The sequence below is a fragment of the Amblyomma americanum genome, chromosome 9 (genome assembly GCF_052857255.1).
Source record: "Amblyomma americanum isolate KBUSLIRL-KWMA chromosome 9, ASM5285725v1, whole genome shotgun sequence".
NCBI classification, from domain to species: Eukaryota; Metazoa; Arthropoda; class Arachnida; order Ixodida; family Ixodidae; genus Amblyomma; species Amblyomma americanum.
This window is the reverse complement of record NC_135505.1, coordinates 34,279,426-34,296,312: the sequence shown is the minus strand read 5'-3', so window position 1 is coordinate 34,296,312 and position 16,887 is coordinate 34,279,426. Positions and strand designations below refer to the sequence as shown.

Here is a 16,887-nt window from a genome sequence, read left to right as displayed (position 1 = left end):
GGCACTATTCCATCAATCAATCAATCAATCAATCAATCAATCGATCGTTCGATCGATCAATCGATCAATCAATCAATCAATCAATCAATCACTCAATCGATCAATCGATCAATCGATCAATCGATCAATCACTCAATCACTCAATCACTTAATCAATCAATCAATCAATCACTCAATCAATCAATCAATCACTCAATCAATCAATCACTCAATCAAGCAAGCAAGCAAGCAAGCAATTTATTTCCTTAGAAAAGGAGGAGCACGGGAATAAAAGCTCGGAGAGCTTGACAAGGTCCCTACCCCTTGCAAGTTGGCATGACAGCAAGATGACGGCCAGTCAAACACAAGAAATAAAAAAAGCATCACAAAGCAACGGGTAATACAGAGTGAAAGAAGACTTAAACAACACTTATAAGGCGGCACAAAAACACTTTCACATACAATAAGGAGTAGAGAGAGGCCTTACACATTTGCGGGGTTCCTTCGGACCTAGCCAACGAGCACAGCACCCCCGCGGCAGTGTACATTTTCAGAACACTTTAGTGGACGCCATCTGGTTTCTTCGCTCACCGTTACGCAGACATGCGCCCTCCTGAGTTCAGCGAGACCACGCTGCGGAACGACGTGGTGAGCGACGTGTCGTACCTTGACCTGCGCTGCTCAGCGAACGGCCTGCCGGAGCCCAGCATTTCGTGGTTCAAGGACGGCAAGCCGCTCAACATGACCGGCATGGACAGCTTAAGCGAGGGCCGCTGGCTCACCAAGCGCAAGGTGACGCCCCAGGACAGCGGCTTCTACGAGTGTCGGGCAGAGAACAGGGCCGGGGCCATCTACGCCAACACCACCATCCACGTCGCCAGAAGTGCGTGTGCATGACGGGGTTCTTCTGGACCAATTAGCTCGAGTGCACGCGCTTCGTTTCACTAAGGAATGAGTGAGAAGTATAGCTGGGGCAAACTTCAAGGGTTCATATTTAGTGCCACGAAATATAGTGGACATTTTAAATAACAAGAAGGGTTCGTCAACATATTAATTGGAGTTTGATAATAATATTAATAACAAGAAAATTTTTATTAGCTCTTTCCAGTACAAATGCGGGCCTGCCAAAGCCTTAGAAGGCTTGGGTGGCAGTGCCCGGCAGCCGACAGCATATAAATCATTGTTCCTCTAAATTCATTGTTTCTGTGCTTTCGTTTGAGCGCATTTCTCGATACAGTGCTTTCTTTGATTCAACGTTGCCTAATCGTCATAGGTGAGCTCTGCGTCCCCGTGTTATGAAGATAGTGTATCTGCCAGACAGCGTAGTCTTTACAGAGCATTACCGTATAAGAATAATCGTTTATGCTTGTTTCAGGAGTACTGGCGCATGACATGAGTAGCACCCAGATCACTTGGATAACCGTCGGGTTCACGGTATTCGGCATTTGCATCCTCGTCACCTTGTTCTTATTCTGCAAGAAATATCGCGCAGTTATGGTGAGTATAAATAGTTGTGTATGCCCTGGACCAGTTTGCAGCGAGTGACGGGTGAGTTCTTACCGCTGTGCGCAACATTTTTCGCATCACGCAGAAAACAGAGCGGGAGATGGAGACATTGAGCAAAACCCTTTTAGACACGGGTCAGACGGACATGTTCAACCCAGACTTGCCGTTGTGCGAGCAAGTGGAGTTGCTGCCGTACAACCAGCGCTGGGAATTCCCCAGGGATCGACTCAAGCTGGGTACGCGTAGCATATATACGATATGCTTACGCAATCACTCGTGGTCGCCGGTTTCGCGCGCAATCTTAAAAGCCGAGGGTAGTGAGACGAGAGAAACGCCTGCTGCAAGCGGGGAACTTAATGACGGCACAAGTACACCACGTTCGATATAACTTCTTCCCTTACTGCCATCTTCATCCGCAAGTGTTGAATCCAAAATGCAGTCGAGCAAAGACCGCACCACCTGTCTTGACTCTTACCGGTTACGAGAACTCCGCCAGGGTTAATGCAACCCTAACAATAACCGCGCGCCACTTATCACTGCCAATGACGCGAAGAGGTGTAACATTTTTTTTTGCTGTGAACTGCCATCCTTTATGTGTTTCATCGGAAGTGAAGTAAGCCACTTCCGACTGGTCTGAATTCGGAACCGGGGCCCTCGTTAAGTGCCTGGCCCATGCGAATGATTCGGCGCTTGAAGTCGGGAATAGAAAACAGTGGAATACCATTTGTTAGTTTTAGCAAATAAGTCGGTGGCGAAAGAAGGTATATTGTGTTGTGCTGTCAAGGCAGTCTAACACAGCCTGCTTCATCACCTATAGGTAGAACCTTGGGACAGGGTGCTTTCGGCCGAGTTGTCAAGGCTGAAGCCATTGGTATTGGACCCAACGGACAGTCGCCTACGGTTGCTGTGAAAATGCTTAAAGGTGAGCCATTACGTCTCCGTGCGCACAAGTAACAGACATTTCTTCTTTTGGGAAAAGTGAAGTCCTAGTCTCTAATATGCATTGCATTTGTTGTTCCCTATTTTATTGCGTTCCCCAGAAGGAGCAGACATGTCTCAGTTCAAGGCGTTGCTGGCGGAGCTCAAGATCCTCATTCATCTCGGTCGGCACTTGAACATTGTGAATATCCTCGGCGCCGTCACGAAGAACCTAGCCAAGGGTAAGGTTCATGGCTGCTTTTACCTGCAGCTGTAGTGTGTGAGCCTGAAATGGTTAGCAAGAATGATGGGTCAAATTTTGCGCGTCTTGGTTATGAAGTGCAAGTTTCATCGGATAAAATGTTCATTTTAGCTTGCAGCAAGGTAGTTCATAGAGCACTGAACAATCTTAAAGTTGATGTGAACAAGAGGCAGGACACAGCCATCACAAGGCTGAGACGTTCAACCTGCATGAGCTGGTTTCAAGTCGGTGCTTTGGGTGCCTATTGTCCCTTCCGATTTAGTGCTGCTTGTGTATTATTAGTTTAATGCCCAGCAGCTAATAAGCAGAAAAGGTAAAAACGGTGGCAAAACGAGGAAGAGCGCATTGCCACTGCTCAGGTCGGAATGAGTGCGTTCATAAGGGATTTGATGTGCGCGGTTTTGACAGCACCATGTTCTGCTGCATGCAGGTGAACTGATGGTGATCGTGGAGTACTGCAAGTTCGGAAACCTGCGACACTACCTGCTGAGGCACCGCGAGAGCTTTATCAACCAGCTGAACCCCGAGACGGGCAAAGTGGATCCAGACATAGGCTACAGCCCAAAGTCACCGACATCGGCGTCACCCGGCTTCCGGTCGGCTTGTACTGCCTTTGCCATTTCGAACCCCGTCTGCTGGGGAGGGCTGCGCTGTGGCTCGGACCAGTGTGATTAAGCAGACCGGATATACTTTGTGCGGCCTGTGCGCACACGCCGCTAATCTTTAGCAGCTTAATATGCAGGGTGAAATTTTTTAACATTTGCAGGTTTCTATCGTAAGAAATTTGAGAGATACGTCGGTGCGGTCAGTGCAGGTGTATTATAGAGCAAGGCAACCGTTATTTCTTCTTGGTCATAACGTCACAAGTTTGAATCGAGTGGCTGAAAAAGTTTTAAACCCAATTTTCGCCACAAGAAGCGCGTCTTTTGCAGCCAATGAACAATCAAGATAAACCAGAAAGAGTCATAGAATTGCTTTTCACCAAGAAAAAATTTGAAGAAATTGCCTTCAGTGCCCCTTTAACGCACAGACAACACCATCACTCGATAGGCTTTGCTTACCTCTTGTTTGGTGCTGCACCTCCACCACGGCACTCGTTCACGCACAGGAGAGCAATTGTTGCGTGATAATGACCCCATTGTGATGCTTCGCGTGAATGAAAAAAAAAAATCTGGTTGCAAAACTAAGCGGCGCAGCAAAAAAAGACACTGCTTGTACAAGGAGTGGAGGTTCTAAAGCCTCATTCTTTCGCACTTCGTATGCATACTGTAGATCTGTATTGCATGTCTGAATAAGCCGCAAACTTCGGTCACCACATCTAGCTGGCTCTAGCCAACATATAGTGTTGGAAAAATAAAAAAACAAATAATAAAAAGTAGGAGATGAGTTTGTAGCGTTAGTTTCTACCTTTGTTATAACTCTCTCGTTACCACACCTATTCAAATCGATCACCGGTGATCGATGATTTAAATCGCCGATTTCGACAGGTTGGAATCGTTTCACGTTCACCTATCGCCATCCAGTGGTCAGTCTAGGCACTGCACTTGTAGAACCAGTTTAAATTTTCCCGCTCTGTCTAGGAGATGAGTTCGTAGCGTTAGTTTCTACCTTTGTTATAACTCTCTCGTTACCACGCCTATTCAAATCGATCACCGGTGATCGATGCTTTAAATCGCCGATTTCGACAGGTTGGAATCGTTTCACGTTCACCTAATGCCATCCAGTGGTCAGTCTAGGCACTGCACTTGTAGAACCAGTTTAAATTTTCCCGCTCTGGCGACGTTCTGATTTTTGATGCACCTTTTTGAGAACTGATGTGCATGTGTTGTTGTGAAAGGGGGCGTGGCGGCCGCACTTGAGAAAAAAACCTGCCACGCGTGGTAATGCATCATTAACATCGAATTTTTGTCATCAAAAGACTCCCAGCAAGTGAAATATTGAATCATATTGTCGGCTTTGTTATCGGGCAGTGTTGAGTGGTGATAATTACCGGAAAACGACGACAGCTATTCACTAGTGAGCTTTGACTTGGGGTCCGGGTGGTTTTATTAATAATAATAATAATAATTGGTTTGGGGGAAAGGAAATGGCGCAGTATCTGTCTCATATATCGTTGGACACCTGAACCGCGCCGTAAGGGAAGGGATAAAGGAGGGAGTGAAAGAAGAAAGGAAGAAGAGGTGCCGTAGTGGAGGGCTCCGGAATAATTTCGACCACCTGGGGATCTTTAACGTGCACTGACATCGCACAGCACACGGGCGCCTTGGCGTTTTTCCTCCATAAAAACGCATTCCTGAAGGTCCTTTGCATGTCCAGCATGTACACCTGGCCTTTACAGCCAGTTTGCAGCAGTTTTGGTTTCGGTTTCGCTAGAGGGCTGCATCCGGCGTTACTATATCGTTACGACGCCACTCGCTCCGGTCGCTGCCATGCCGTCGTCGTCCCGCGCGACTGTGCCGCACGGGAAGCGTTCTGCTCGAAAGTGTCCTACACCCGCACCTGATTTTAGTGACGAGGATTCGAGCTTCGAGTCCGAAGATGACAGTACCTCTGCTTCAAGCTCTGAAAGCGACGATGTTTCAAGTCAGCCCGGGACATCCGCAGCTGCTCAACACTGAGTTATTTTACGGTCTTGAGCAGTCACCGGCGTCGTGTGCGCTTATCTGCCGATCTTTGTGCACAAGCTATTCTTGTTATCTGCAGGGTCCGTATGTCGCTAGGCCAGGATGTGCTGCCACCGGCTGTGAAGAAACTTCAGTTCACGTCAACAAGGCCGCCCGGAGCACACTCGGCCCAGCACTTCGGAGCAGCGCAAGACGTTTCACATCAGCGCGCGATTTTTTCCTGTTATTCTTCACCGCAGAAGTGATACATACTATCTGCAAAAATACGAACAAATATGCTTGGATGCATATTTTGGAGCTTCGAAGCTATGCTGAAAGAGATGGGTCATGGAAAGAAGTGACTCCCGACGAACTAGTGAAGTTCATTGGACTGCTCATTTATATGGGCATTGTGAACGTGCCACGCATCCACGTTTACAGGAATACCGGTGGGATTTTTTTAGGGCTTCTTCCGCGGAACGTTATGCCAAGGAGACGGTTTTCTGCACTTCTGCGCTTTCTAAGTGTCACTGATCCGGAGGAGATTTCTGTAGCTTCGCACGGCAAACTGCACCGCATATTGTGGCTTCTGCAACACGTGAATACAACCTCAGGAGAACTTTTTCAGCCTGCGCGGGACAAAATTGTAAAGTGGGGATACAAATTGTGGGTGCTTGCGATTCGCAGACTGGCTATTCCGTTCAATTTTATGTGTACGCAGGCAAACGGGAAACAGCTAGTGCAAGTGGACTAGCATTTGATGTGGTGACGCAACTGTGTAATAACTACCTCAATCAAGGATACGTTATCTACATGGATAAGTTTTACACATCTGCGTCTCTCTTTGCTCACCTGCTACAAAACCTTTGCTTGTGGCACGACACGTGTAAAGATCGTCGGTGCTTCCCATCTGAACTGAAGGAGGTGTCGTGGGAGAAGGCAAAGAGAGGTGATGTTCGGTGGCTGCGACGGAACAACATCCTCTATTTGCAATGGAAGGACAGGAAGGTTGTCCACGTGATGTCTACAGGGCACACTGCCAACAGACATGTAACAGCCACAAGAAAAAAAAAAAGAGGGGGTGTGTGGACTACCACCCCAATCGAGAAGCCGCTACTGATTGACTATAATTTTGGGATGCTTGGTGTTGATAAGTCGGATCAGCTGATTGCATCTTATAACGTTTTGATGAAGTGCGTGAGGTGGTGGAAAACACTATTCTTTTATTGTATTGACATCGCTGTTGTGAATAGCTTCATTATTTTTCAAGAGCACCGCCAGCAACACCTCTCGACACCGGAATTTCAAAGGAACGCCCACTTCGACCAACTTTCTTTTCGGATGGAGCTCACCCAACAGCTGCTCGAGCTTGGGGTTCAAGAGGTTGCCCAGCTAGATCCTGTCCTAAAAGAAGTGTCGCACCATCCGCAAAAGATGCCGAAAAGGCGAAACTGTAGGATGTGCTACCCCCTGTAGGAACGAAAAATTGAGCAAAAGACGAAGGTTTTCTGTGAAAACTGCGGAGCGCATCTGTGCCTCAGGAAAACCAGGAACTGCTTCACCGCACGAGCGATGAACCTTGTCCTGGTCTCGTTTTTTTTTTATGTAGCAGAAGAACTGCGTTGTACAGAGAATTTATTTTTTTAGGCAGTCTTCCTGAGTCATTGATCTTCAAAATGCATATTCTAAATTTTCTTTGTTAAAAAACATATGTAGATATTGTGCACTTTCTTTCTTGTTTTTATCAACTCTCCACAAAAATGTCACTTTCCAAATTTTTGTGTGTTCCCTAATAAATTGTTTGCTTTGTAACTTATGTTTTGGAAAGAGCATTCCATTATGAGACAATTTACCATGCTGCAAACGTGTGCTGGAGTATTATTTGTACTGGCGAAAATATTTCTTCCGAGACCTATGAAAACGGCCATTTTCTCGCGGTAACGAAAGAGTTGTTATAAGCTGTTTGAATTTAATTTCTTCTTGAAGCAAACGTTCGGAGAACTTTTGGGCTATTTGCTTAGCAGTAAGCCACTTCAGAATGAATTGTTTTGTCGCCGATTTAGGCTCTTTGAATTTAATTTTTTCTCAAAGAAACGCACGGAGAACTTCTGGCCCATTTGCATGGCAGTAAGCCTCCAGTCTGAATTGTTTTGTGGGGGATTTTCGTGATTCAAATTTGTGATATTTTTCTGTTAAAAACCTAACACAAGTCATGCTTCCGGCTTTGTATTGTTGTCGTGGTCTTCCGGGCGCTATATCTATGGTGGGCTCTGGAGACCCGGCCTAATGTATAAGCCGACCAACGTGGACAGGAAAAGTCTTTAGTGTGGAGTAGCCTCACTCAAGGAGTAACTGCCCGTTAGAATCCAATTTATTCTCAATAATGATATTGAAAATGATGCACAACTTTCGTTTGTAGCTGAACGGCGCTTTCTTGCGGACGCTACTAGATAACAACTCCCTTGAGCATAATTGTAATATGGGCTGCTCCGTGTTGTCCATTGACAGTACGGTTAGTGCATAATATGCCTATGTACAGTCAGTGTTAAAATGACGGAGATGACTTCCGTGCGGTACGAACGAGCACGTCCATCACTCGCTCGCTTTCGGACATAAGTCAGGGTGAAAATTGGAGGGAGCAACGGGCCAGCTGTATATTTTCCCTCCAAGTTTCTAATAATAACTGTGAAACAGCATTTATTCATCATCATCCTGGATACTCCCACTGCAAGGCTAATGCCTCTCCAATTAACCCTGTCTTTTGCCAGCTGCACCCATCGTAGGCCCGCAAACTTTTTAATCTCATTCACTCACATAACTTTCTGCCTCCCCCTTCAGCGCTTGCCTTCTCTTGGAATACACTCCGTTACCCTTAAGGACCAGCGGGTATCTTGCCGTCGCATTACATGCGCTGGCGAAGCCCGTTTCTTCCTTTTGATTTCAACTAGGATGTCATCAACCCGCGTTTGTTCCCTCACCAATTCGCATTCATCATTTATTCGAAGTCGTAAGTCTGAAGCGACCACATTCATACTGATTCTGACTGCATATTCCATGTATATACTGTTTGAGTAACCGGCTCCTCATGACCACTCCCAGCCCAGAGCGGCAGCAGCATACGCCGACGCTCAAGTACGCGGACCTGGCGATGAGCGCGACCCCTTCGAGCCGAGGGAACGGGCTCAGCTTCCCGGTGTCGGAAAGCGGAAGCATCGCGGACGGCTTCCTGTCGGAGAGCAGCAGTCCCGCCCCGCTCATGAGTGGCTCCCCTCTGCGGGACCACAGAGACCTGAGAGACGCGGCGCTCACCACCTGCGACCTGCTCTGCTTCGCCTTCCAGTGCGCCCGCGGAATGGAGTACCTCGCTTCCAGGAAGGTACCCGCGCGACCAGTTCGGTTCTTATAAAACCTTCCCTTGGGCGCGAGCGTTTCATGATTGGCCGAAGCGTGATTTCGTGCTAATCACGAGAGCCAGTGAAAGGCGTCTAGGGCCTCGTGAATTGAAGGCGTTATTTGAGAGAAAGAAATGCAGGGAAAAATGACTAAAAAATTCAAATTCTGTGAATTCTATAAATCTGCGCACCCATTAGGCCGACATTGAAATTTATCGCACACAGATTGGTCGCACTTACAATTTGTGATTTACTGAGACGGCGTGTGTGTCACTTGTCGATGCACATGCGGTACAGTATGTGTTTCCCGCATTAGCGCCGCCGACCTTGCCTCCAGGATCGTATACGTGTGCGCGCAGTCCGCCTCCTATAAAAACTTCATGCATCTTTCTACTTCTCGCTTGCATTAAAGATGAATGCAAGAGGCAGCAGCTCTATGTCGTCTTCCTTTCAATATGCTGACATGGGCTCACCTGAAATGTCAATGAACCCGATGGTTTCTGATTGCGAAGCGACATCTATCAAAAGCCACCCATACGATCATGCGACTGGCACTCGTAGTCCATTATTTGCAGAAGGCACCAAGCGCACAGATCAATGATGCTCAATCGCGACAACGGGGATGTGCTGTGCATAAAATTCTGTGAAGTAATGACCCGCTTCCCGCCACCATCTTTACACCCCTAAAAAGGCCTCAGACAAAGTGAGGATTATTATACTTTTAACATACCTGCCGTTTACAGTATATACAACTAGCGATTAATAACATATACCTGCACAAAAATCTGGAACGCTGTTCCAGTAAAGGTTAAAAGAAGCCCAAATTTCTCTCGTTTAGTAAAGGACATTACTTATAAAAATAAATTTCATTCTCTTGCTGAAATGTAATGTGCTTTTAAAAATTGTATTACTTGGTTGTATAGAATGACCCAATAACTTCTAATAATCTTTATTCTGTATTTATGCATTCTTCAATGCTTGTAACGAACGTCCTGTGTTGGTCTCTTCCTTTGTTTCATTGGTTGCATATGCTTAATTTAGTTGATTGTTAGTTTTGTGCAATAACCTTCTATGCATGCATAAATGTACACATTTCTTTTATGTTGACGACTGGGTACGCTATTTTGTGCACTTATTGCATGGGCCGGAACTAGCAGCTTGCCAAGTGCTCAGAAGCTTTTATCAGCCTCTTTTGTATAATCCTTATCCAAAGTGAACAAACTGAAACTGAACGCTTCACAGTTAAAGCTTTATTCCCGGTGCCCATAATTTACCTTGCTTTAAGCTTTTGTCGCGACACCATACGCCGATTACGTAAGGCTTGTCGTACGAATGAACGGCCTATTAGCAGCTGGCTCCTTTGTTGTCGCCTCCTCGAGTGTCGCGTGGCCTAACAGTCTTGCTCCGGTATGTCATATAATGAACTCCTGTGCGAAAAGCTGTGTGGATCGGCATCCATGGAGCTCTAAAGAGGCGTCGTAGGAGGGCACAGTTCTGCTCCACCAAACGATTTTGGGCGTCTGTACGCGTTCATAAGGCATCTGACAGGCATTTCACCGAAACGATTGTTTTTGTGCGTCCTTTCCACGTACTAGCGGCTACAACGGCAGGAAATTCGACAAAACGTGACCTGCATGCTTCACTGCGGATTATTTCAGCCAAACGGACGCCGTGGGGAGCGGTGTTTGTTTATGAACTTTTGCTAGACAATGGGTTCAGCTCATAGCCGCATCAAGTGCTAATAAGGATCTACGCGCAGAGACATTTCTAAAAGTGAAAGCATGAACGTTCGATGACAAACGGCTGTATGCATCTGCTGATACGTTCGTCACAGTAGCGGCTTACTCTGCACGCCCGTGACTGGTCATTTTTTAACAGCATTGTGTCAGTGTTGTATTACATGCGTTGCGTTTCTCATGTCTTCCGTTAGTTTGGCGTACTGGAGGCTTTTTTTCAGCTTCGTGGGGAGATGAATGCAGAAAATACTGCGGCGTATTTAAACATCGAACAAGCGCACAGTGAAACTACTGCAGCTGAGTCTAGCTCCTCTCTAAACAGCTTCCTACTTTTGATGTTTTGTGATGACTTCGTTGGTGAGTTTATTTATGCAGAAACAAGAAGGGGCCGGCAGACCAATAGGATCAAAAAGCCTTCCAACGCAGAGTTAAAGATTGAAAGGCATATGCTTGGCATATTTAAATAAAAAACCAAAGCATCACAGTAAATATATTCGTGTGAAAATTTATAACATGCCTAAGACTCATGAACGTGAACAAGTCTGAGATGAGCTCTGCATTATTAGCAGAGTATAAACGGCAGCGAGAGCTGCAAAAGTAAACAAAATTAATGCTGAGCACGCCTTCATGGTCGTAGTTTTTCTTCGCGTAACCAAATTGTTTGTTGTTTGTATTGTCTTGATTCTGACACACAAAAAAGACTAGCTTCTTTTTGTGTTTCTTGAAGTTAATTCACAGAGACTTGGCGGCGAGAAACGTCTTGGTGAGTGAAGAAAACGTCGTGAAAATCTGCGATTTTGGGCTCGCCAAGGACTGTTACAAGTACTCCAAATACATGAAGAAGGGAGACGTAAGTTAGTTATTTTCAGCCATTCCTCGCAACCGTTCTGTTGGCCGTCAATCAAAGTAGAGTTGATGAAATCGCAGTATGAGAGTTCAGACAGTGTAGCTGGATTACTGGCGACTTGACGCTATTTAAAATAAGTATTTCAACGAACAATTTTTTGTTTCACGAAAATTTGTTCAGCTTCAGAGCAGCTATGCCCAGGTTGTGTTATAATCAGATACAGTTGCAGAACTAAACGGCTAATGCCTCTCATACGATGCTTTCCAGCGAAATGACTCGACACTGCGGTAAACCGCCTTACACCCGCTGGTGTGGCATCGCTGGTAGCTGTCAGGCGCAAAGCGGTTGGCCACCACGATATGACAGTATTTCGGCAAAATTGGTGGGGCGGCTTTCTTTGAGGGTTCTTGAGTTGTATCTGACTATAGTATCTTGTCTTATCGGGCCGCATAACATTACTTACAGAGTACAGGCCTTTGTACGAATCAAAGTTGACTCAAACTCTGTTATTATTGAATGATGTATAACGAAATAATGAATATAACAAAGGAATGACGATTCCCCTTGGAAGCTCGGTCAACACGGGCTATAACGAACCTACGGCTATAACGAAGTAAATATCGGGCCCCTTCAACTTCCTTATAACGAGATTCAACTGTACCTTACTTCGGTATTCTGCTCACGGCTAGTATCTGTCGCTGTGTGGTTGCTGAAATTGCGCGGCAATGTAGTGCGTTCGTTGTGCAGGGCAGTCCTGTGGACACGAAAATTTTACTATCGCACCGAAATAAATTCACAAACGGCACATTTTAGAAAGTTTCTCTCTTTCACGGCGTTGACAGAAGAGTTATGTGCTTCGAAGAACATATTTGCATATATATGTGAAGAAAAATACGATTCAGCGTACGTTGTTTGTTGACTCCTGTGCAGATGACATAGGCTGTTTTTGGCAACAGTGGTTTTCTACGGCCACATTATGCGCAATTTTAACACATGACCATCTTAGTAAACTATCCCATTCGGTTACGTTTATCGCTACTATAATGTAGTCTATAATTTCGTCACAGTTCTTGCTGACCAGAAGAGCGTTAGCAATATCTTGTGCACTCTTTTCGACCCAGGTTGTTGCTGCTACGTCGCTATCAGCTTACACTGTCGTCGTTTCATCTCATTTTATTTTTTGTTGCACGTATCTGACAAACTGCAGTCATCTTGAAACTTCATGTAAACGGCACCACAGGATAGCATGCGACCCTGTGGTCGGACGCACGACGGAGGATTGGCAGTATGAAAGCCAGTGGCAACAAAATTGGCAAGCTAAATGTTTTGGAATAAAGTAATGATGAAAGAAATTGCTTGCAGTTTTTTTTTTTCATGGTAAGGTATGGTTGCCTGTGAAGGGTATTACTGAGGCCTGTGTGCATTTCAGACTTCATAGCTTTAACGAAATTAACATTCGATTTCGTGCTGATAAAATGCACCTAAGACGACGCGAGACGCTGTTGTGAAAGTTCCTTCTAAATGTTCATTTCATTACAGGAATGTAAGAGCGGTACCTTGTTTCTTTCCAGGGCCTCCTACCTGTGAAATGGACCGCTATTGAGTCAATTATGGACAGAGTCTTCACGACAAAAAGCGACGTGTACGTTTCTAATTGCTTCATAATCCGAAAACATAGTAAAAGGCATGCATTATGCAGAATGTGTACGTCAGCCTAAGACATACACTTCTTGCTTCGAGCAGTCAAGCAAGCTGCGTTGATTATTTAATGATGATTTTTCATGTTTTGAGTACTTGAGCAAGGCCGGGTGAGTTGGAGGTAAATGGAAGAGGCCTTTGGCCTGCAGTGAACTTAGCTGTACTAATGATGGTGGTGATGAGCCTGCACATGCTGCTATGCGTCTCTTGCTGGTATATACCACATGTGTTCTTGATGTGATGACAGTTGGCCTGCTACAAAAAAGTTTGCCAGAGCGAGTCCAGTGCTGTAATAGTAGATCATCTTTTACCGTCACGCTGAAATACAATGAATTTCAACCACAAAGCGCAGTGTTGAGGCAATGTGCATGCTCATGTACTGTGGATCCAGATTCACCTTGTGCATTATTATGTCTGGCCGCTTGAACTGAACATATCGGAGGACACATCAAGGCGCGTGCAAAATAAGGAAAGGCCAAATACTGAAAATATTGTTGAGCACGGTCTCGAAATCGTCCTAAATTGTCAGGCTTTCCTGCGATTGCCACGAAACAAGGGACATCAGAATGACTTATCATATTCACAGGTGGTCATATGGAGTCCTGCTGTGGGAGATGTTCTCCTTGGGGGGAAATCCTTATCCCGGAGTTGTCATCGACGAGTCCTTCTATAAGAGGCTTAAGAACGGCTACCGGATGGAAAAGCCTGACTACGCACCTGGCGACGTGTAAGTACCAACATACTGTCAGGCGCACTAAACGCTGCAAAGACTTTCTTGCCCACAGGTTGTGCCTTAGCACGTCATCTTCTTTTGCACGCAGGTACCGGATCATGCAGAGCTGCTGGCAGGCAGAGCCAAAGGAACGGCCGGAGTTTTCAACTTTGGTCACCCGCCTCGGTGACCTTCTGCAGGCGGGAGTGCGAGATGTAAGTTAGCTTCTAGTGACTCCCTGTTCTCATTCACTGTTACGCATATCGCACGTAAATAAAACGTTTCTCGTCGACTAGCTGAGCGAAGACAGTTGTTCACTAAATCTAAAAACTCCCAATAGTCTTTCATTCTACTTTAACGCGACAGTGTTAAGTGTCTGATTCGGCAGAAAACCCGACGTCGTCGTCGGCGCGAGTGACATATCCCCAGAGAAGCAGTCTACGAGGACCGTCTACCTACGTGGCAGGTTTGCCATCATACCTTGCCCACCGGATTGCGACCAAACTGCCAACCTTGCCTGATGGCACTTACATTATTATTGGTCAGCAGAGGTTGCTCGGGAACAGCAACCTGGGTGTCGCAAGCCCCCACCAGCAGCTGCGTTTGAACCTGCCGGAGCAGTGGCGCAACGCTTAACCGCTGCGCCACTGCACTCGGGGTGGTAAGAGGACTCCTAGAGATCTATGAATGTAAAGTAGAGAATCGCCAATTTCGCATATATGCACATTTATCCATTAAAGCTAAAGCATGATACCCTTCAGGCGTAGGCGCTTAAGTGTCCCCTCCAGTTTTCTAACTTTCATTCCGCGCCAATCTGAAAAATGGCTAACGTATAGTAACTATCTTCAGCATAGCCAGCTTAATTGACCAAAACTGAGGCATGCGGGTGGTCATACAAGATTCCGACATATGCAACTATGCGGTGTGGTACCATTTAGCAGAATTGCAGTCACAATGAAATAAATTAAAAAAATCTGTACGGCGCTTTCAAGCATCGCACGTATTTGTACGCCGACTATGGAGTTTAAGCGAAATCTTTTCTCTGCAGTACTACATGGCCTTGAACGACCCTTACGCCAATGTGAACCATCTCACGAAGAACAACGATGACTACCTCGCCATGGGGAACAATAGTCCAAACCCGGAGCACCTGGACATGAAGTCTGACGACGAAAACTTCATCTACACGAGCCGAGCCAGCATTCAGACGGGCTCGGAGCCGCTCTACGCCAAGATGGTCACCACCACCGCCCCTAACAACAGAGCTAACGCGAGGGACGGAATCGAACTGATGCTCATACTAGACCACGGCGGCGACAACAATGAGGATGACACGGCTACAACACTGAGCTAAATGAACGTCAATGGGCCGATGTTGTAAATGCGCCTTCCGGCCGGCAAGCGCCGGGGTGCACCACCGCTTCTGCTGCCGCAACCAGGTGGAGCCACGGAAGACGCCAGGTCGTCGCACGACGTGAGCGAAGTGTGCGCCACGCCACCGCCAACCTACAACCTGGTCGTAAGTGCCCTGGTAGTGGCGGTACAGGATTTTGAGTGGTGGTGGACCACGCCTGGATACAGAAGGTATCATCAAGTTAGTCAAAGACGGGTATTGGGCTCAAAAAGCTGAACCTCTCTTGCGCTTGAGCTGTATTGTTTCAGTGAGGGAGAGCTGAATATTCAACAAACATGCTGCTTCGTGTGACTCTTAGTTTCATTTTAAAGGATTCGACCACGCGACGCTTATTCGCGACGTGGAGAGCATGGACTCTTGTCGAACGTGTGTGCATAGTGTTGTTATAGATTTGTTTCTCGTTGCTGTTGCGGTGTTTTCGTCCCCCTTACCTGTGTCTTCGTGGATGTGGTGGGATAATGCCGCCGTCTACTCGTTCTTATTGTCGGTGTGCACGAATCTTCGGGCCAAATATACAGAGCCCTGTGGTCTTCATGGCGGGCTCATTTGAGGCAATGTGCGATCGTGTCGGCAGCACGGGTAGCAGATTCTCTGCGGCAAGCGGCTTGAAGAATGCACGTCTTAGAACGGTGCTGGCATAAGTATGTAACCACATCGTCCCTATACAAATCAGTTGACGGTTTCTGAAATATTACTGACGAAGGTATCTTGTAGTAATAGGCACAAATACGTTAACACTGTTATTTTCACCACGTGCCCCAATTGAAGCTGAGTTCAAATTCGCTTTTATGTCTCTCATCTATACGCTGTACTTTCTTATAAACATAGAAGCGTGGACCGAATTGATCAAGTAATCCAAACACACACATCAAACGCCATTTACATTCCTCACCTCAGCTGTCATGCTCAGTTTTTATTGCTGTCTCTGCATTATGTGACCACGTTTTCACTTGCGTTAATTAAGCATGGCAAACCATAGCATGTCGATTGGACTGTACAAGTTTGTTGGGCACATTGACGTTGAGCGAAGAGTACAACAGGAACAGTTTTCGTGACTTATCTTCTTGTTGTTATACGTATCGATGAGACACCGCGTCAAGCTTTCCTCTTTTGTTGTCATGGTTTCGTACACTTGAAAGCGCGATGTGATTTGTTGTTCCATCTGCTCAAGTCTGTACTTTTTTCCTTGCGGTTTGAGCTAATCATTAAGTACAGCGCTCTAAAAAGCAGTGATCTTACGTTGCCAAGATTGACTTCTTGATGCTGAAGCTGTACGCACAGCAAGCTGAGAGGTATATAATTTATTATTAAAACGGCGCTACCTGTAACTGTTTTTTTTTCTTCTACAGCATCCGTCGTAGAAAGAGTGACGCAGTGACGAAGCCCTGAATGTTTGAAACTCCTGCTGTTAGAGTCATGATCTCAGGATATTGAACGCTTTTTATTTTCTGCATAATTCTTTTTTTACTCTGCTGACGGGGTGGACTCTAATTGCGGGAAATAGTTGGAAAAGCCCGAAGCGGGGAAGATATATGTGGAATAGCATCCGGTATAGAGTGCCGCTGGAGCTGTTAAAATGTCATTACGAATTGCGGCTCGAAAAAAGCATTTTCACTTTGATTCCTTTGTCTTAAAAGCACGCTGAATTTATCCAGGTATAATTAGGCACTTACAAGCTAAATTTTTTACATCTTATTAATATTTGCCTTCAATGAGTTATCGGTTACAACTGCCCAGGTGAATATTTTCTTTTATTATGAGGGTGCACAGATCGGGCACTTGTTGGGATGCCCGAGATTTTCGCCCGAAGATTTAAGGCT

The 16,887-nt window shown here is 46.0% G+C and overlaps 1 protein-coding gene across 1 annotated transcript in view; it reads left to right on the top strand.

Annotated features, from left to right (window-relative positions):
* The window catches only part of LOC144104924 (vascular endothelial growth factor receptor 1-like), an 81,118-nt gene extending 64,723 nt beyond the window's left edge, over positions 1 to 16,395 (top strand). Inside the window, exons 10-21 of the mRNA XM_077638154.1 lie at positions 581 to 862; positions 1,355 to 1,476; positions 1,571 to 1,721; positions 2,303 to 2,407; positions 2,526 to 2,645; positions 3,096 to 3,261; positions 8,368 to 8,644; positions 11,124 to 11,246; positions 12,815 to 12,885; positions 13,528 to 13,668; positions 13,763 to 13,868; positions 14,702 to 16,395. Coding sequence (XP_077494280.1) covers positions 581 to 862; positions 1,355 to 1,476; positions 1,571 to 1,721; positions 2,303 to 2,407; positions 2,526 to 2,645; positions 3,096 to 3,261; positions 8,368 to 8,644; positions 11,124 to 11,246; positions 12,815 to 12,885; positions 13,528 to 13,668; positions 13,763 to 13,868; positions 14,702 to 15,007 — 1,970 coding nt within the window. The 3' untranslated portion in view covers positions 15,008 to 16,395. The remainder of the gene's footprint in view (positions 1 to 580; positions 863 to 1,354; positions 1,477 to 1,570; positions 1,722 to 2,302; positions 2,408 to 2,525; positions 2,646 to 3,095; positions 3,262 to 8,367; positions 8,645 to 11,123; positions 11,247 to 12,814; positions 12,886 to 13,527; positions 13,669 to 13,762; positions 13,869 to 14,701) is intronic.
* Positions 16,396 to 16,887: the final 492 nt, after the last annotated feature.